Source organism: Macaca nemestrina, chromosome 9, assembly GCF_043159975.1.
Source record: "Macaca nemestrina isolate mMacNem1 chromosome 9, mMacNem.hap1, whole genome shotgun sequence".
Taxonomy (NCBI): Eukaryota; Metazoa; Chordata; class Mammalia; order Primates; family Cercopithecidae; genus Macaca; species Macaca nemestrina.
Window position 1 is genome coordinate 56,390,698 of NC_092133.1, and position 20,479 is coordinate 56,411,176.

General features: G+C 37.9%; 1 protein-coding gene across 29 annotated transcripts in view; it reads right to left on the minus strand.

The window, feature by feature from the left end:
- Positions 1-20,479, minus strand: part of LOC105466182 (ankyrin 3) — a 703,092-nt gene that overhangs the window by 259,503 nt on the left and 423,110 nt on the right. The window contains exon 1 of one of the 29 annotated variants that reach the window (XM_071069582.1): positions 11,974-12,403. The exons of 27 other annotated variants lie outside the window; for them this stretch is intronic. In XM_071069582.1, the coding sequence (XP_070925683.1) occupies positions 11,974-11,976 (3 nt within the window). In that variant the 5' untranslated portion in view covers positions 11,977-12,403. Of the gene's footprint in view, positions 1-11,692; positions 11,896-11,973; positions 12,404-20,479 lie in introns of those variants that run through there. One more of the 29 variants, XM_071069579.1, reaches the window with a different exon arrangement.

Genomic DNA, 20,479 nt, shown 5'->3' on the forward strand with positions numbered 1-20,479 from the left:
AAGAGTGAAAAGACATCATTAAAGCTATATATTGACCCAATTAATTGACGTCAGAGTTGAGTGTGGGAGGAAATGGAGATAAGACCTGTGGGTCCTTGTTGTCAACCCCCCCATGCCTCAAGGATCTCCCAGGCAGGAATAACTAACACACACACACACACACACACACACACACACACACACCCACAGCCAAGGGATTCAGATTCAATTGGTCTGAGATGGGACGTTTTGATCAATGCAGCTCAAGTCGATCTCCTTTGGTGGCACATTAAGTTATCCTTCACCAAAGGAGAAAGCCACTGAAGTAGGTTACTGTGAAAATATGTTTGTATGTGACAATGTGATAAGATGACCTGGGGGGCTAGCTGTGGAATGGACAAGAAAGTGTGATATAAGAAGCATTCTGAAGGTATACTGACAGGCTTTTAATTTCACATACAAGATTAAGATCTCAAGGCCAGATTTTAAATTGTTGACTTTTATAATTACCTCCCCCAACCCTTTTTCATCTATGCCCTGCCTTTTTTTTTTTCTTTTTCTTTTTAAAGAGATGGGGTCTTGTTCTGTTGCCCAGGCTGTATTCAAGCTCCTGGGCTCAAGCAATCCACAGTTTCTGGCTTATGCAACCCTCTTTCTTCTTCTCCCCTCCCCTTCTCTCCCCTCCCCCTTCCTCTCTTTCTCCCTCCCTCCCTCCTTTCTTTTTTGGAGACAAGGTCTCACTCTCGCACCCAGGCTGGAGTGCAGTGGCACTATCATGGCTCGCTGTAGCTCAGGTGATCCTCCCACCTCAGCCTTCCAAGTAGTTGGGACTTTAGGTACACACCACCACACCTGGCTAGTTTTTGTATTTTTTGTAGACATGGGTTTCAGCATGTCACCCAGGCTAGTCTCAAACTCCTAGGCTCAAGTGATCTGCCTGTCTCAGCCTCCCAAAGTGTTGGTGTGAGCCACAGTGCCCAGCCTTATGCCCCCTGCTTTTAAAGGCAAAGTTTTATAGCCAGAAACTAAAGATGAGGGGCTTTGCTTGGTAGCACTGAGAAGTAATTTTTAGTGAACAAAGTAACATGAGTTTGAAAATTATTCTCCATCAGAAAGGGGACTTGAAGTTTTCAAAATCTAAAATGTGTTTATTTAGAATAAGATAACTTCCAACAAAAAAAATTAGTCAAATGACTTGAAAGGCCCATTCTTCTGTGTTTAAGACTTTGGTATGGGATACAGAGCTGTGGCTCTGCCCAAGCACATGAGAGGGGAGCCAAAGGGTGGATTTTTTTTTTCCTATGAGACTAGAGCTGAATCACTGGGACATGGCCATCGTGATTGTGACCACTCAGTTGCCAGTTATTTTAGAGTAAGATATTGTGCACTGATATTTTTATAGATATCTTGCACAGTGATCTAATTTCCCACCAATTTCAAAAGAATGCAACCAATTACACAAACGAAAACAATGGTGACATTCATGTTATAATCTGCTGCCTGTCAGTAAAAACCTTGGATCTTTAAGAGATTGGTATTTCTCTTTTTAAGAGATTGGTTTATGTCAGCAAATGCATTCTTTTCAAGTATGTGTTTTGGGTGTGGAGATCTTAAACAAAGGGGAATTTTATGTGTCTTATCCATGGCAAGAGCTTGAAAAAACTTGAACCAGTTTAGTTAGGAAAGACCTCAGATTATTAAGCTTTTATTCTTTTTTTTACTTAATTGCTATCCAGTTATTAGAAATAAACCAGCACTTCTCATCCATAAATCAGCCAGAAGAGGAGTAAAAGGCGGTGGTTACTTAACCAATTAAAAAAAAGCTTCTAAATTTCTAAAGGTGGCCTGTATTAGTAATCATCACTATCAAAACCAACTGAAGTAAATGGGGCTGGCTCCACGGATTCCCTCTGATTGCTACAAGGCTGCCTTTGCGTGGATTTTGCTTGGAAGTAACCTCAGTTCATCCCTGAAAATGAGGTCACTGTCCCCTAACACATGTTAGGCATGGTTAGCATCTTCACACTGGGACCTGTGCCAGAAAGGCCCCTGCTGGTGCACATTTCCAACCTGCTGGGGTGTCTGTGCACAGTGGCCACTCTCATGCTGAAAGGCAAAACAACGTTCCCATCTTTATCTTTAAATAGAGGGGAGTGGGACCAGTTAAAAAAATACAGTGCTGGCAGGCTTTTGTTTTTGTAAAGGCAGTGTTTTCAAGAGATTTACCTTGCCATATGCTGATAAAACATACCCTCACCCAGTCTGTCTACTATGATCTGGTTTACATCAAAAGGAGGATCTAGAATTCAGGCCCTGGGGGTATTTTTTTCTCACTCAGAATTCAGACTCCTAAAAATTCTCTTGGAGACTGATTAGCAATGGAAATAAATACAGAGAAGAAAAAAAGTTTTCCCATGGGGGGAAAACGCATGTCAGGTGCTGGTGGGTGGGTGGGTATTTCTAATATCCCTCAACGTAATCTTTATTGTGTTCAGCTGCAAAACAGGATTTGCATTTGTCTCAAATTTTCTGATAATATAAAGTAAGATCTTAAAAAGCCAGTTTCACTTTTCTCTCAGAGGATATAAAATCATAGGGATCAGGAGAGGAGAATTTGTGCCTTAATAATATGAGGTCAATATAGTAACATTTTGTCTTGATTTGTACCAGGCTATGGCCAACTATTTTGACTTCAAACTATTTTGACTCATAACTTTCATTTTCCTTACACTACGGAAGTTGCAAGGTATCTTACTGTGCTGCAGACACAAAGTCATTATGCTGTATTAGGCAGAAAGCTATACATGATGTAAGGAACTGGTAGGATGATTTGACTGGATGACAAGCAAGATCCCCCCTGCCCTAAAAGCTCCATGATATTATGCAATGTGCAAATGCTTCCACTGCTAATGGTAAGTGTTTAATTTTCCAAATAAACAAAGATGGAACAGTGTTAATAAAAGTTCTCTTGTGGCCAAGGTACCTAACCCAAGATATGAAAATAAGTATAGCCCTTTATCCAAGATACTTTTCTTTTTTTCTTTTTTGCCAGACAGTCTCTCTCTATCACCCAGGCTGGAGCTCACTGCAACCTCCATCTCCCAGGATCAAGCAATCCTCCCACTTCGACCTCCCTAGTAGCCAGGTCTACAGTGCACACCACCACACCTGACTGATTTTTGTATTTTTCAGTAGAGATGGAGTTTCGCCATGTTACCCAGGCTGTTCTTGACTTTTGGGCTCAAGTAATCCTCCCATCTTGGCCTCCCAAGTGTTGGGATTACAAATGTAAGCCACGGTGCCCAGCTCAAGATACTTTTCAAATTTAAAATTAAAAGGAATCATTCAACTTTATTTCATTAGGAAATTTTAGGGCAGCATGAGTTTGTCATGACTTTGGTGAAGCTATACAACAGGAAGAGCCAGGCCATCCTTAAAATTAATAAAATATTTGTCTTTGACTATTGTGAAATCTAAAGATTCAAATAAATAAGCCAGGAAAATAACCACAGATGGAGAAACCATTTCTGATAAGTAGGTTTTGCGGGTGTATTCATTACCAGACTCTTTTGAAACCTCTGCTGTGTTTGAACCTGTTTCTTGTTAGCTCTTGAGACAAAGAAGTACAAGAGAAATAGTAATACGTTGCTTTGGGGGGGGGGTGGGGAAAACAAGTCTATCCACCGCATTCTCAGGGCTAGGCAATTCAAAACATACAGCAGCCCTGGAGAATTATTTTTCTTTCTTAATACACACTAATGGAATGTTAATATAAGGAAGATTTAGTCCTTTGGAAAAGTGTAATCATGCTTATTTCAGGGAATTTTTTTCCCCATTGGGTTAAAATAAGATAGTAACACTGGTTTAATGAAACAGTAGTTAACGCTGGTTTGTAATCTGTAAGTGTTCTAGATGACAGCCTTCCCAAAAACACCTAAAGTATTTTCCATTTTTTTGGCAGAAGGTGCGCGCTGAACAAAAGAACATAAAGCCACTGGGGTCCTACACTTTCTTTTTTCTTTTCTTTTCTTTCTTTCTTTCTTTTTTTTTTTTTCCTTTTCTTTTCTTTTCTTTTTTTTTCTTTTTTTTTTTTCTGGATGGAGTCTCACTCTGTTGCCAGGCCAGAATGCAGTGGCACAATCTCAGTTCACTGCAACCTCCGCCTCCCGGGTTCAAGTGATTCTCCTGCCTCAGCCTCCTGAGTAGCTGGGATTACAGGTACCCACCACCACACCTGGCTAATTTTTGTATTTTTAGTAGAGATGGGGTTTCATTACATTGGCCAGGCTGGTCTCGAACTCCTGACCTCAGGTGATCCACCTGCCTCAGCCTCCAAAAGTGCTGGGATTACAGGCATGAGCCACCGCGCCCTGCCCAGGATCCTAAACTTTCTATCAGTCACCCCCTTCTCTCTTTTTGCTTTGCTTCATCTAGCTCACCTGTCGCAATTATTTCCCACGTGAACATGTCGGTTAAGAAATTCTCATTTGCTTTCCTGTGAGCCAAGCTGCCTAGGAAATCCTTGATGCATAATCTGTTCTTCCTTGTTTACCAGAGAAAGTGGCTGCTTTAAACATCCCTCTCCTGGAGGGATCTGCTGGCATGCATCTCATCGCGCCTTCATTTATCATCTTGTGATAGCATTAGTCATTTACGTACAAGCCCTCGACTCACCTCAACATTTACTAAATAATCTCATGGTTCATAGCCCTGAACTAGTAAACTGGTAAGCAAAGATACCGTAATGATTAACTCTTAGTCTTAATAAACAATTTGCTTTGTATTCAACAAGAAATATGTACAATTCTGTCTGTTATACACATCTTATATTTTGGGGTAAGCAGCGGTCACTGTATCATCTCTATTAAATAGATAGAAAACTGAAGCAACGAGAGGTGTGATTTTATAAACTATTTAGAGAAAGTGTTGAAAATAGAATTTGGGTTCCCTGGCTTTAATGTTCTTCCTACCACCTAATGATACAGAACAAGAATGAATTAGACCCACTCCTCACACATGAAGATGGCTACAAATGACCGACAACTTTGTTTCATTAAACATAAAATGAAACAAGATAGTATTATGCAGTTAAAATCTGGCAGTCCATGGCAATCTTTGTTTATAAAACAGATTCCAGTTTTTTGCATAGCTTGACTACACAACCACCACCATAACAAACTGCTGAGTCCCTTAGAGGTGTACCTCATAATACTGAGATGTTGCTATGTTCTGCTCAGGAAATACATAGCAGTAACTTCTGGCATTATACATGATAGATTATATAAAACATGACAACTGTTTGGGATTTTTCCATTTATTTGGTATGTTATGAATCAGAAGAAGGATTTCAGGCCTTCATGCTTAAGGATCCTTATTATGTGGGAGGTATTGGCATGAGTCCTAAAATATTTAATCCAGGCAAGTATTCACATTTTATATATAGCAACTGAAAACAGTGATAAGCTAAAACTGGTCTAGGTAGCAGAAAGAAGAGAAAGTATTTGAATAGATGAACATTTTCCCAACAGCTTTTTTTTTTTTTAGATCAGGAAATAAATAGCTTGATTTTTAGTGTGGATAGACTTAATACTGCAAACATAACTATTTTCTTGCAATGCATAAATATACTCTATATGGTGTGAATCAGCTAGGAAATTACAATACCATGGACTTCAGCTTCCTGGTCAGATAATTAGAGGCCTGAGGTTTAAAAGCCCAGAGGAACTGAAGAGTGAGGCCATGGCACCAGAGGGAGAGGAGGCGTTAGCTAGTGAGTTCTTGAATTTATCATCCTAAAACGTTGTGCACCAGCTGATGCAGCTGGAGCCTTGCTAGAATTGTTGGTAAATGAAACTATCTGTCTTTTTTGGGAGGTAGGGGGCTTGCAGGGAGGATGGTTTCATGCTGATTTAAAAAATATATATATACCAAAATGCTATTGTTCTTTTCACTTAAAATGTTTCATTTCCACTTAAGTCTGTAATCAACAAAGGGATTTTAGGAGCCCTTGTTGAAAACATAGCTAAATAAGTTCTTATTTGAATGTATAAAAAACAGTTTTAAAAACAAGGTTAGCTCACTAGAGAAGTCAGATAGACAGATAGATAGACTGATTTGGGATCATAAATAATCGGTAAGTGACATTTATATTTTTCCTTGACTAGATTTGGAATTGGGAGGCTCAAACAGCTTCACATTGAATACAACAAAAGGACAAAATATAGAAAGAGCACATCCATAGACACACAAGAAATCTTTCTAGAAGTGTGAAGGAAACATGTAGTAAAGAAAATAAGGAAAGATGTTATTTTTTATGATGTAAAATGAAACAAGTTAAGAGTAGACTTTATCCCAAAGTTAAGGTAACCATTGGAATCTGTAGTTATAAGTAGTTAAAATACAGAAGGTGACTTTCAGTTATGTTATAGTCTAACAGCCAAAACGTACTGTGAGGGTTACTAGGAGCAAAGGCTCCTACTTAAGGAGCTATGTAATAGGTGTTTTCTAAGTATTTGCAAATAGATCTAGACTAATATGTCACTTTCTATTGGCAAGTCAATATAGTTTAGTGATTTCAGAGTTCAGACTCTGGACCCAGGATGCCTACGTTCACAACCTGGATCTGCAATTCACAAAGGATGTGACTTTGGTCAAGACACTTAAACACACTGTAGTTAAATTTCCCTATCTGTAAAATGAAATTAGCAGTAAAATTTAACTCAGAGGGCTGTTGACATTAAAGGAGATAATACGTGCCGAGCAGTTAGAAATGGCACGGCACACAGTTGGTCTCCAATCAACATTATCCTTTATTAATTATCACTTTAAACTTATCTTAAGTTAATATTCTAGTTTGGCTACAATTATAAGCATGAGAGTCAAATAAACATACAGGGACTGAACCCATGAACTTGACCTCATTTGCCCAATGCTTTCAGAAAGTAAGGGAAGCAAACAAAGCCGAGAACGCTCACACTGTGATCTATCTACAGCAGTGGTTCTCAAACTCATTACTCAAGATGACTTTATACTCCTAAATATCACTGAGGAGCCTCAAAGAGCTTTTGATTATGAGGATTATAACTATTGTTATTTACCACATTAGAAAATAAAGCTGAGAATTTAAAAATTAATCATTAATTTATTTTAAAATAACAAGGGCAATCTTATTACATGCTCATTTAAAATACGTATCTTATGAAACATAACTGTATTTTCCAAAACAAACAAAAAAGATGAGATGACTGGTATTGTTTTATGAGTCTGCAAATCTCTTTAATGTACATATTGTTTTGGTTGAACTATGTCAAGGATACCAGTCTTCAGGGTACTTTAGAAGGGTCTCAGGGACACCCAGGGTTCTTGATTGACCTCATGATACAAAGCCCTAACACCTCCGAAGAGAATACTTTAAGCAAAAGGCATGACTGAGCAGGAAGACAAAGTCTAAATAAATATAGTGCTGCTATTGCAAAGTACAGACTAGGATCATTCTAATCAGTACCTATTCACTGTTTTTCTGCTACCTTGCTTTAGTTCTCCTAGAGTCTTTCCAAGTGGCTATGTCCACACAGTCCAAATACTTGGACACTAATACACTTCCCTAGTGGATAACTCTGTCCATAGGATGTCCACTTAAGGTCCTTGGAAATGACATGTGAGAAATAAGCAACAAATTCCACTGCAAGTGATGCTGCCAGAAAGACAGCATGAGAATTCCTTAAGGACAACTTGTCATTGTTGGATAAACACAATCACAGATACCAATCCTTTGTTCTGGGAAACTTCTACATGGAAAATGACAGCCTGATTCTAGTCACTAAAATGGAAAGTTAACTAGAGCATGTTCCCTTAAAAAATTTTTAAAAATATTTAATATTTTAAAATAGTCTCTTGTACGACTAACTGGTGACTAGAAGGCCACAATTATGAGAGGCTATACCCTTCAAAGATGAAGCTTTGTTTAAAACCTTAACAAGTATTGAATACATGCTATGTTCCAGGTTTTGGGGATCAAATAATGAGCAAGACATAGTCTGTGTTTAAAAGTCTACAGTAGGGCTGGGTGTAGTGGGTCATGCCTGTAATCCCTCAGCACTTTGGGAGGCTGAGAGGAGAGGATCATTTGAGCCTAAGAGTCTGAGACCAACTTGGGCTGAACATAGTGGGACCCCGTCTCTACAAAAAATATTTTTAAAATTAGCTGGGGGTGGTGGTGTACACCTGTAGCCTCAGTTACTCAGGAGGCTGAGGTGGGAGGATTGCTTGAACCTGGGACTTCAAGGCTACAGTGAGCTGTGATTGTGCTACTGCACTCCAGTCTGGGCAATGGAGTGAGACCTCGTCTGAAAAAAAAAAAAAAAAAAAAGTATGCAGTGTTCAAAATATATCTTATCTTACAGATGTAAGTGTTTTCAAAATATGACAACAATCATTGAATTACAGAAGTATGTAAATTTACAATACATCAAAATAATGTTGAGTTAGAATACAAAATAATCAATAATTCAAGATTAAATAAAGCTGAAACATATCTAGATTCTGAAAAACAATTTTTAACATTATTGGCTTCTACTTTTCAAGCTGGTTGCCATCACTCATTGTACTCGACTAAAGAAAAAGATGGCATTCACTACCCAACATTATTCTCTGGAAATGTTTGCTATCATGAATACCTACAAAGATATTCTTACAAAAATCTTACTTACAAAAGTAAAAAGAGACTCCTAAAACAGAAGAATTAAATTCCTTACAGATTCTTAAGCTTAACAGGTGATTATTAGTAACTATGAATATTTTCCTGAAATACACTGAAATTTATGCTATATAATATAATTATATATTTGTCAATAGTCCAATTAGAAGACACAGTTTAATTTTTATTACTAGGTTTTGCAATATATTCTTAGGATCATGATAAAACATCTAAAAAATAAACATTAGAATTAGGATAGAGTTGGCAAACACATATTTACTTTGTGACTAAAAATGTCTTAACATTATAAAGAGAATGACTTCAAAAGGACACCACATTAGATTGTAAATTCTTTTTGGTCTTACAGATAACTTGATTATTATCCAAATTTATAACTGACCTGAGGTAGCATCTTTATATTGTCACACAGCACAAATTTATTTGGTAAGTAAATATTACATTTACTATATAACTAAAAGTTTGCATTTCAAAACAAACACTATAATAGTCTCAGCAGTAAAAGACAAGTTTTGTGATTCCTTTTTTTGAGTTTGACTGTAGAAAATATCCTACTTGCCCACAATTTTCTTAAGTGAAAATCAACAATAAAATGAGGGATTCCTCCAATAATTAGATATGTATTTATTAGTGGATCAATCACTGAAAATATATATATATATAAAATAGGAAACAGCCGAGTTCAAAGATTTTCTATTTGGCATTATAGGGTAACGTCACGGGATTTAAAATTAGTGCACATCAGTTGCTATTGAGGGATCTTATTATGAGCTACTTCTAAAAGGCACATTAAAATTGGATTACATTTGGGTTTTGTTCAATATTAAAGTCTAGGTTTTTTTCATGAGCATTATTGAAGAGTTAAACTTTAAAGTTAACTTTTCATCAATCATTTATGTCAAAACTAGTTCTAGTTCTTCCATACAGAAAATCTCTAAACAATACCGTAAAAACCACAAGCCGGACAGAAGCAGCAGGAAGTATTAATGATCATTCATGAAAATGCAATTATCTACTATACCCTCTTTGCAAGGATTTTATCCATAGTTCAGCTCATGCAGATAAAGTGTTCAGTCTTTCATTCAAGTCAGAGACGAAGGCAGGAGAGGAAAAATTCTTCTTCATTTTCCAGCAAAACCCAGTACAGCAATAGTATATGCTACTCTATTGTGATGGAACTTCTATATGATTTGTATCAGGTCAGTACCCTTCCAGAGTTACTGCTTAGGGCATGATAATTTCCAATTCAGTCTGTCATTTTATTACACGTTTTTCAAACAGCATGCCCACCAAAACAGAAAACACTGCACATATGGGCTGAGATCAAATGCTTTCACCATTTAGTTGATATATTCTGACAGAAGGCAGAAACAAGATGGTCTACTTTTATTTGGGCTTTCTTTTGGATCTCAGATTTTTAAAATTTATTAGTTAACAAAAGGCCAGAACTCTTCAGGTACATTCTTTAAGATTTGTTATAGCAAACCTTATTGCTCAAACCCTTCCCAGCAATATTTCTCAAAGCTGTCTAACTATGTAATTTATGATTATGCATATGTAAAGTTTTCAAATCCACAACTGATGGAACAGAATACACATCATAATTTAACAGTACAGTGTAAAAGTTTTGGACGGGTAAGTTGATAATTTTTAGAGTGATATAACACGATTTTTAGGACTCACTTGCCAATATGCTTACATTACTAGTACATTTCAATTGGCATTAATTACATTACTAGTAAATTTCAATTGGCATTAATGTCTGGCATTCATCTTATAGCTTTATTATGAATCTCAAAGTTTACCCTTAAAAAGGCTTTCTTTGAGACACAAAGAATGTTTTACAAAATCTCACTCAGATTAAAATTTCATAATTGTACATATGCAATATTGCCACATTCCATGAAGGTCACGAAAGGTTAATCTTTTTGCAAAAAATATTCTGTCTTTAAGAGTACAAACAGGAAAACTGAATCCATTTAAAATAAAGATAAAAATTGTAAGTTTTCCAAATTGCTTTTTGTAACACTGTGAAATGACAGCTGTTTTCTCAAAACCATTAGCACGTCTGTCCACCTGACATTAGAACAAGCAACATGTCCTCATTTTTATGATGTCTCATTCTAGTCATTATGACTATTTCACTAGATGTTTAAACACAATCTTCAGGAATCTAAGGTGTTCTCAGAGTTAGATACACTGATGTTAACTGTATAACATCGCACAGTTAGATGAAAGGATACAGGTAGAAACAAGAGATCACATGAAAATTTTCAACTATACCATGATCTACATAGCATTAGGTGAATCCCTCAATATCAAATACTTCAAAACTTCACAGACACAAAGCAAATATTTACTCCCTTTATCTATATAGTATACCTTAAGGAGGCAATGGCTTACTATGCCAATTCTCTAAAATTATTAAACAAGATGACTTATTTATATCTATCTGCAATTCTATTAAGATAGAAATAAAATCACATTTTCCAAATTCTAATTACATCCTTCATCTACCATTTATATGAGTTTCGAAAACAAATTTTAATTCTATGTTTTCTCCCCCAACTGTAAAATTTCATATTGCCCTTTGTAATTAATACATCAGAAAAAGCTGAATTTTAAAGCTGTTGGTTTCTCTTGAAGAAAGTGCAACCATGTAAACCTTTGTACACTCTTGGATTTACCAGGCTTTTCCTGCACTCCTAATCTCCCCCTGTCTTTTTGTATTTTGTTATGCATCCTCTTAAGGCAGGCCTTAGCTGAACTCACTCCAAATTACATCACAGGCAAAACATATCTAGAGTACAGATCGGAACAAAACAGAAAGAAAGGACGGTCCATTGTTCTACACATATTTAACTCAAGTGATCCATGGTGCAAACAGGTTAATTTCCTTCCTACCCAGCAACAAACATTTTTTAAAAGGCACAACTATTCAGGGCAAAACAGAACTTCTATAAGAAAAGCACATTTCATTTAGAAGCTGTAAATGCTTACTTGTTCTGGGAAGCTCTCTCCCTCTTCCACTGCCATTCCCCGTGGCCAAGTAAGAAACCTGATAACTCAATTAGTTAACACTTTGGACAGAGCATCACATCTAAAAATATCTGCCTTCGGAAATGTAAAGGTTTCCCCCACTTCCCAGGAAGGAGGTAGGAGCTGGGCAGAAGCAACTAACTAGAGTATTTAAATGGGGGGTGGGCGGGGCAGACAAGAGTACAGAATCTGCTTGGGCCTTACAAACAGCATAGTACCTCCCAGAATTCCCCACAACTTACCATATTGGCTCTGTGGATTTAGTCATGATACGTGGAATACCGAGAATAGCAGGGCAATCAGCTGGGGATTGTATCCTGGCTTTCTGGCTGCTTGGAATTACTCATGAGACCAGCTTTTGTCATTCTGCTTATCAGCACTTTCCTCTGTACGCACGCTACTCTGACATTCCTTCTAAACACAATACCACCATTTTCTCCTCTGACTTTCTGGAATCCAGTCAGCTTGACTTTTACTATTGGACTTTTTAAACTTTTAATTTCCTTCCCTGTATTGGCTTTTCTAATGAATATATGTCTGTGTAGACATGTATACCTACAGTAATATACACACTCACACACATACACATGCACACTCTGAGGGCACACTTTACTGCCAAGGAGAGTTACTTTACTAAACCAATTTCCTTTTATCAAAGGGCAAATGCAACTGATGATCATCTTTTTAAAAATACAGCACTATGCCAAACTCGTGTATAGCCAGGGGAAGAGAAAAAAAAAAAAACCAACTCATTGAATACTTCCGAGATATATTGAATACTTCCTCTCTATACACACACACACACAATATACTTTTTTTTTTTTTTTTTTTTTTTTTTGAGACAGTCTCACTCTGTCACCCAGGCTGGAGTGCAGTGGCGGGATCTCAGCTCACCGCAACCTCCGCTTCTCTGGTTCAGGCAATTCTCCTGCCTTAGTCTCCTGAGAAGCTGGGACTACAGGTGCCCACCACCACACCTGGCTAATTTTTGTATTTTTAGTAAGGATGGGGTTTCACCACGTTGGCCAGGCTGGTCTCAAACTTCTGAGCTCAAATGATCTACCTGCCTCAGTCTCCCAAAGTGCTAGGATTATAGGCATGAGCCACTATACCCAGCCCAGATAAGTCTTTTCTACTTAGCTTTTTTCAACTAATAAAATTCAGCTTTTCAGATATGCAACTCTTTAGGCAACTTTTTACTGTTCTCACACAAGAATCAGAGCCCTAAAGAACCCATCATTATAATAACCTGCATTTATATTTTATTTAGTACAGTTCTAATCAATAGTTCTCTTAAACCTTTAAGGCTTGAAGGAATGTGATCATGGTAGGCTCAGTTAAACTTCAGGAAGATCAGTGTAAGTCTGTTCACTCAACACATAATTTACACAGAGCCTAATAAGTGCCAGACATTATTCTAGGCACTGAGGTACAATGTGGAAGGAAAAACAATGAAGAAAACTGAGAAAATTCCTATTTTTTATGAAACTTATATACACCAGCAGATGTGGGAAGACAGATGATAAACCATAAACATAATAAATACCTTGTTGAATACGTTCAAAGTGATAAATTCTATGGGAATAAATAGAGCAGGGAAGGGGGAATCATAAGTGCGTGTTTAGGAAATGGGTATATAGGCTTTAATATTGGCAATAATGTCATAATAATGTAGATGGGGAGGATATTATACAAAATATTATGTTGAACCATATGAAATTGCCATTTTTATAGTTTAAAAATAAGTGTATACCAGCAATTTTATATGGATCAACATGATATATCAGCTATTATAATATCAGATCTTATAATAATATTTATCAAACATGCAAGGCACTATATTAATTTCTTTACATACATTATTTTATGTATGTAAAGAAATTACATACATAATCACAGCTATGTTGTGAATCAATTTCTCTGTTTATGAGAAAGAAGCTAGAGTTCAGAGAGATCAAGAACTTGCCAAGGTCAGCAACTAGTACATAGGCAGTATTTATATCTAATTCTACATGATTCTAAAGATAAGGCCACACGCTGGCAGCAAATAGTAAACATATATCTTCTTGACTACCATAGTATTTAAAAATAAATTTGAATTAGCAAAACAATTTTGAGCAAAAACAACAAAGCTAGAGCTATCAGACTACCTGGCTTAAGAATACATTACAAAGCTATGTAATCAAAACAGTCTAGTATTGGCCAAAAAACCCAGACAATTTAGAAAAATGGGACAGAATAGAAGGCCCAGAAACAAATCTGTGTGTCTAGTCAATTGTTCTTTGGCAAGGGTGTCAAGAACGCACAATGGGGAAAGGATAGTCTCCTCAGTAAATGGTGCTGGAAAACCTGGATATCCACAAGCAGAAAAATGAAATCAGATTTTATCTAACACTACATACAAAAATTAACTCAAAATGGATTATAAGCTTACATGTAAGATCCAAAACCACAAAACTATAGAAGAAAACACAAGGCAAAAGTTCTCTTAACATTGATTTTGGCAATGATTTTTTTGCATATGATGTCAAAAGCTCAGGCCACAAAAGCAAAAATTATTAAATGAGACTACATCAAACTAAAAAGCTTCTTCATAGTAAAGAAAACAATCAACAAAATGAACCAGCAACCTATGGATTGGGAAAAAATATTTGTGAACCATGCATGTAATAAGAGGTTAATATCCAAAAAATATAATGAACTCATACAACTCAGTAGCAAGAAATCAAATAACCCAATTTAAAAAATGGGCAAAGAACCTGAATAGACATTTTTCAAAAGTTGACTTCAGGAAGGCTGGTATGTAAGTCTGGCCTTACAAATGACCAGCAGATATATGAAATGGTGGTTGACATCACTAATTATCAGGGAAATCCAAATCAAAACCACAATGAGCTACAACCTCACACCACTTAGAATAGCTATTATTAAAAAGACAACAGATAATAAGTGTTGGTGAGGATGCAGAAAAAAGAGAACCCTGGTACACTGTTGATTGGAATGTAAATTGGTACAGCCATTAAGGAAAACAGTATGGAAGTTTCTTGAAAAATTTAAAACAGAACTACCTTATGATTCAGCACCCCACTACTGGGTATATTGCCAAGGAAATAAAATCAGTACCTCAGAGAGAGATTTGCACTCCTGTGTTTGGTGCAGCATTATTCATAATAGCCAAGACACACAAGAAAACTAAATTGTCTGTTGACTAATGAATAAATAAAATGTGGTATACACACACACACACACACACAAATATATATAATTAAACACTATTTGATCATAAAGAGAGATAAATCCTGCCATTTGTGACCACATGGATGAACATGGAGGACATTACGCTACGTGAAATTAGCCAGACACAGAAAGACAAACATTGCATGATCCCATTTATATGAGGAACTGAAAAAAGTCAAGTCTACAGAAAGAGAGAGTAGAAGGGCTAGGAGTAGAAGGGAAAATGGGAAGATGTTGGTCAAGGGGTACAAAGTTTCAGTTATGAAAAATGAATGAGTTCTGGAGACTTAATACACAGTAATGTGAATATAGTTAACCATGCTTTATTATATTTGAAATTTGCTGAAAGGGTAGATCTTAATTGTTCGCAACATACACACAGACACAGCGAAAAAAAAAAAAAACTATAAAAGGTGACAGATACTAATTAGCTTGACTGTGATGATTATTTTACAATGATATGTATGTCAAAGCATTGGCTGGGGGCGGTGGCTTATGCGTGTAATCTCAGCACTTTGGGAGGCTGAGGTGGGTGGATCACCTGAGGCCGGGAGTTCAAGACCAGCCTTGCCAACATGGCGAAACCCTGTCTCTACTAAAAATACAAAAATTAGCTGGGTGTGGCGGTGCACACCTCCAATCCCAGCTACTCAGGAGGCTGAGGCAGAAGCATCACTTGAACCCCAGAGGCAGAGGTTGCAGTGAGCCGAGATTGTGCCATCACACTCTAGCCTGGGTGACAGAGTGAGGCTCTGTCTCAAAAAAAAAAAAAAAAAAAAAAAAAAAGAGTTACATACTTTAAATATATACAATTTTTATTTGTCAATTTTACCTTGATAAAGATGGAAAAAATATTGAAATTGGTTGCCACCGTTTGAAAACTGAGAGACTGCGTATCAAAATCTGGAGTTCCAGTTACAGGTTGTTCATTATTCACTGCCCCTCTCCTCTTTCCCACCTCTGCTTCATTCATTCATGTATACAATCACCATGCATAGGATAGGCACTTAGTATGTGCTGGAAACTGTGCTTCAGCAGGGAAGCCTGGAAAACCATCACCCTGCTTGCTCTGTGCCTGTTTCTCAATGGACACACAGTGAGGTGGAGCCAGTCCTCTCTGGAATATAGCAAATCTGATCTGCCTGCGGTAGACACAGTGGGTAGGGGAGACAGAAAGGGAAGAAATGCCATAAGTTGATGCTCTGGAGGTCAGGCTGGCTTAAAAAGTCTTCACTATCTTCATGCCCAGCTCTACCCAATTGAGATCAAACTCTTCCATAAACTTCCAGGAAATACCCCAAGCTCAGCTAACTTCCCTGAAGCTGCAGATTTTGTTCTGATGGCAATTGCTGCGTTTTTTGGTCTGTTCTTTATGTCTGTGTGGAGCACCTTTGTTTTATCAAAATGCTGGGGGCCAGGAGTCCAGGCCTGGGGGGTCTGTCCCTCAGATCTTGCAGGCAGACCTTAGTGCCAGCAACAAAAACCAGAAAATAAGACGTCTGGCTCTAGGCTGGGCATTCGCGTCCTCCTATCCACGGAGACCTCCCCTAGGAACTTGCTTGCGAGTTTAATCATGCTTGCTGGCAAGATATTACTCCTCACATTTAATTTAGACCTTTGCTATCAATTTCTTAATCTCTGTCTTTAGTGAGAAGACACAGCAGTTGGTTATCATCTTTTTAAATACTCCATGCTGTTACTCAGTCATTTCCCTCCCCACAGTCTTCCCCACTCCAGGATAAATAATCCCTACTCCTTCAACCTTTTTGTGGTGCTCTTGAGAGAAAAACATGCTATAGTTATATGAAATAAGAAGACTAATAATTCCCATAATTGTGTCTTTCAACCCACCCCCAGGCCAGGACGTTTTGTTTCTCAAACTATTGTCACTCATCTCAAAGATACTGCAGCAGCAAAAGGAGATGGAGGCAGAAGCTGAATGCCCCAAAGGGTGAGCCCAGGCAGATGGGGAGGCTGGTGGAGCCTGAGCCGGGACTCTGGTGGATGGTCTGAAAGTGCTGCATTCACAGTGGGATATGGCGTTAACTTTTTCCATCTCATTTGATGACAACAATATGCCTTGCCTCAAGAAAAGTCAATATGTAAAAATACCTTTTTTTTTTTCACAGAAAATAAACCGAAGACATCACATAACCTCAGAGCCCATTTAACCGAACCCCATCCTTTTTAATTATTTCCATGGTTTTTGGAGTAAAGGTGGTTTTTGGTTACATTGATAAGCTATTTAGCAGTGGTTTCTGAGATTTTGGTGCACCCATCAGCCAAGCTGTATACACTATACCCAATGTGTAGTCTTTCTCACTCCCTCTCAACTTTCCCCGCTAAGTCCCCAAAGTCCATTATATCACTCTTATGCCTTTGTGTCCATCATAGCTTAGCTCTCACTTATAAGTGAGAATATTTGATATTTGGTTTTCCGTTGAGTTACTTCACTTACAATAATGACCTCTATCTTCATCCAAGTTGTTGCAAAAGACATTATTTCACTTCTTTTTATGGCTGAGTAGTATTCCATGGTGTATGTGCATATATATACACACATACATACACATGATATATATGTGAGAGATATATATATATATAACATTTTCTTTATCCACTTGTTGGCCGACGGGCATTTAGGTTGATTCCATATCTTTGCAATTGTGAATTGTGCTGATATAAACACGTGTGTGCATGTCTTTTTCATATAATGACTCCTTTTCCTTTGGGTAGATACACAGTAGTGGGATTGTTGGATTGAATGATAGTTCTATTTTTAGTTCTTTAAGGAATCTCCCTACTGTTTTCCATAGTGGTTGTATTAATTTACGTTCCCACCAGCAGTGTAAAAGTGTTGAACCTCATCATTTTTTAGATGAAAAAAAGCCCAGAGTGACTGCATGATGACACATTGTGAGTTGATCTTGCTGTGTCTAGAATTCATAACTGTATTCTGTGAACAAGCATAAAGACTTAGGGTATTTACGAGTGGTCCTCCTGCCCTGGCCTCCCGAGTAGTAGGTGTGAGCTACCACATCCATCTAATTTTTTAAATTTTTTGTAGAGACAGGGTCTATGTTGCCTAGACTGGTCTCAAACTTCTGGCCGCAAGTGATCCACCCCCTTCAGGCTCCCCAAGAGCTGGGATTTAGGCATAAGCCACCATGCTCTGCCCAGCTTTCACATTTTTAAATGGTTGAAAAAAATCCAAAGAAGAAAAATATTCTAACAAGAAAATCATATGCCATTCAAATTTCAGTGTCCACAAATAAAGTTCTATTGGAACACAGCAATGGTCATTTGTTTACAAATTGTCTATGGCAGATGTCACACTACAATGACAGAGTTAGCAGTTGTCAGAGACTGTATGGCCAACAAAACCTAAAATATTACTTACCTTTTCAGAGAAAGTTTTCTGACCACTGATCTAGAACCAGGGGTTTGGCAGTCGTGTCCTCATGATGTAGTTCTAAATTTTTTGTTATTTTTTTAATAGAGACAGGGTCCCAGTGCCAGAGCACAGCGGCATGATCACAGCTTACCACAGCCTCATCCTCCAGGGCTCAAGCAACTCTCCCACCTCAGCCTCCTAAGTAGCTGGGAATACAGGTGTGTGCCACTATGCCTGGCTATTTTTTTTTTTTTTTAATTTTTAGTAGAGATGAGGTCTTGCTAAGTTGCCCTGGATGGTCTCAAACTCTTGAGCACAAGCAATCCTCCTGCCTTGGCCTCCCAAAGTGCTGGGATTATAGACATAAGCTTCTATGTTTGGCCTACAATGTACTTTTAAATGAAAGGCTGTGGACTCCCGTGAACCTAGAATGCTGTGTGATCCTGAGATTGAAAAAATGGTAGAAACCACATATGCCCCAGAAGAGTCCACTTACCCATTAGCTTTGTATGAAAAAAAAAAAAAAAGCCTACTATCTTTTCATGTAATAATTTAAAGCATTAATATCCTCTCCAGCCTCTCTTTGTGTGTCACACATGAAACGCGGAGCCCCAGGACCTGGATTCTATATAATTTACTCTGTTCAATATTCAGTAAAAATAGGAAATGCTTTCTATAAAAGAAAATGTGACAACAGCATTTATATCACTGATGTGACTCCTGAAAACTTGTAGTAACAAAATGTGCCCTTTTTCTTGTTTTCTCCCTTCTTTCAAACTGAGGCCATGACACAGACATTATTCAAAGGAACACATGGAAAAAGCAGCTCATTGAGCTTGTAAGAGGGCAAATGATCTAATCTACAAGGAAGCTTTTAAGCAGCCAATTAATCTAGATTGGCTGTATTCAATATTTCCTATGATCTTCATTAGAACATATTCTACTTTCCTTTATCAGCCAAGATAACAGATAAGATAAAGGATTAAAGAAAAGTTTAGAGACCCAGCCTTGATAGGAGACCCTTGACTTTGGATGGAATCTGAATTTTTTTTTTTTTTTAGATGGAATCTCGCTCTGTTGCCCAGGCTGGAGTGCTATGGCGCAATCTTGGCTCACTGCAACCTCTACCTTTCAGCCTCCCACGTAGCTGGGACTACAGGTGTGCACCACTATGCCCGGCTAACTTTTATATTTTTAGTAGAGACGGGGTTTCACCATGTTGGCAAGGCTGGTTTCAAACTCCTGACATCAGGTAATCTGCCTGCCTTGACCTCCCAAATTGCTGGGATTACAGACGTGAACCACTGTGCCTGACCGGAATCTGGTGTTGGATGTCTGTTGTGGGGACCACGAGGTCAGGGACTCAACAAGCTGAGGGAAGGGAAGAGGGAAAGCGGTTAGGGGAGGCTGTTTCCAACTGCATTTTCTCTCCCATCCCTCAGGTCCTCAGCCCCTACTATCCAAAACCCAGCGATACTCTGTCCAGGCAGGGGCACATGACAGTTACCTTGGAGGTTGCTTTTACTAATATAGCTGATTCTAAGGTGGGAATGATCACTTTACTGAACCTCAGGAGGCCTGGTTTATCCCTAATAGAAAGTAGTCATAACTTCCCTGGCACTAGATGCCTGGGGGAACTTTTGCTTCAGGTGCTGGTTTTCCCACTGAGTTCATAACTTCCTACTCACATTCATAATACCTCTCCTGCCTAAGCTCCACTACCACATTCCCTCAAAATCTTGTAATCCAGGAGAATTAGAATAGTTGAATTCACACATCCTACCCTGTTCCCCTTCCTTAACTTTTGCAAATGGCCCTAGATGCAAATAAGGCCAGTAGAAATAAGAAAAGACACAAAAGAACAAATCATGTGCAATAATAATGTCTTCAGGACTTCATATGTGTGTTCTTGACACCTGCACACTTTACAGCTAACACATAAAAGGTGCTGTCCCTTAATGACGAAAGCATGCTGATTTTTAGAAGCCCAAATCACATTAGGAAAGCCACTTTATTTCTGGACAATCAAAGCTGTGTTCAGTGTAGCCTGAAGAAACACAATGATGAGATATTTTTTTATTATTTCATATGCTCTTGAATATATAAATGTGAAGCAT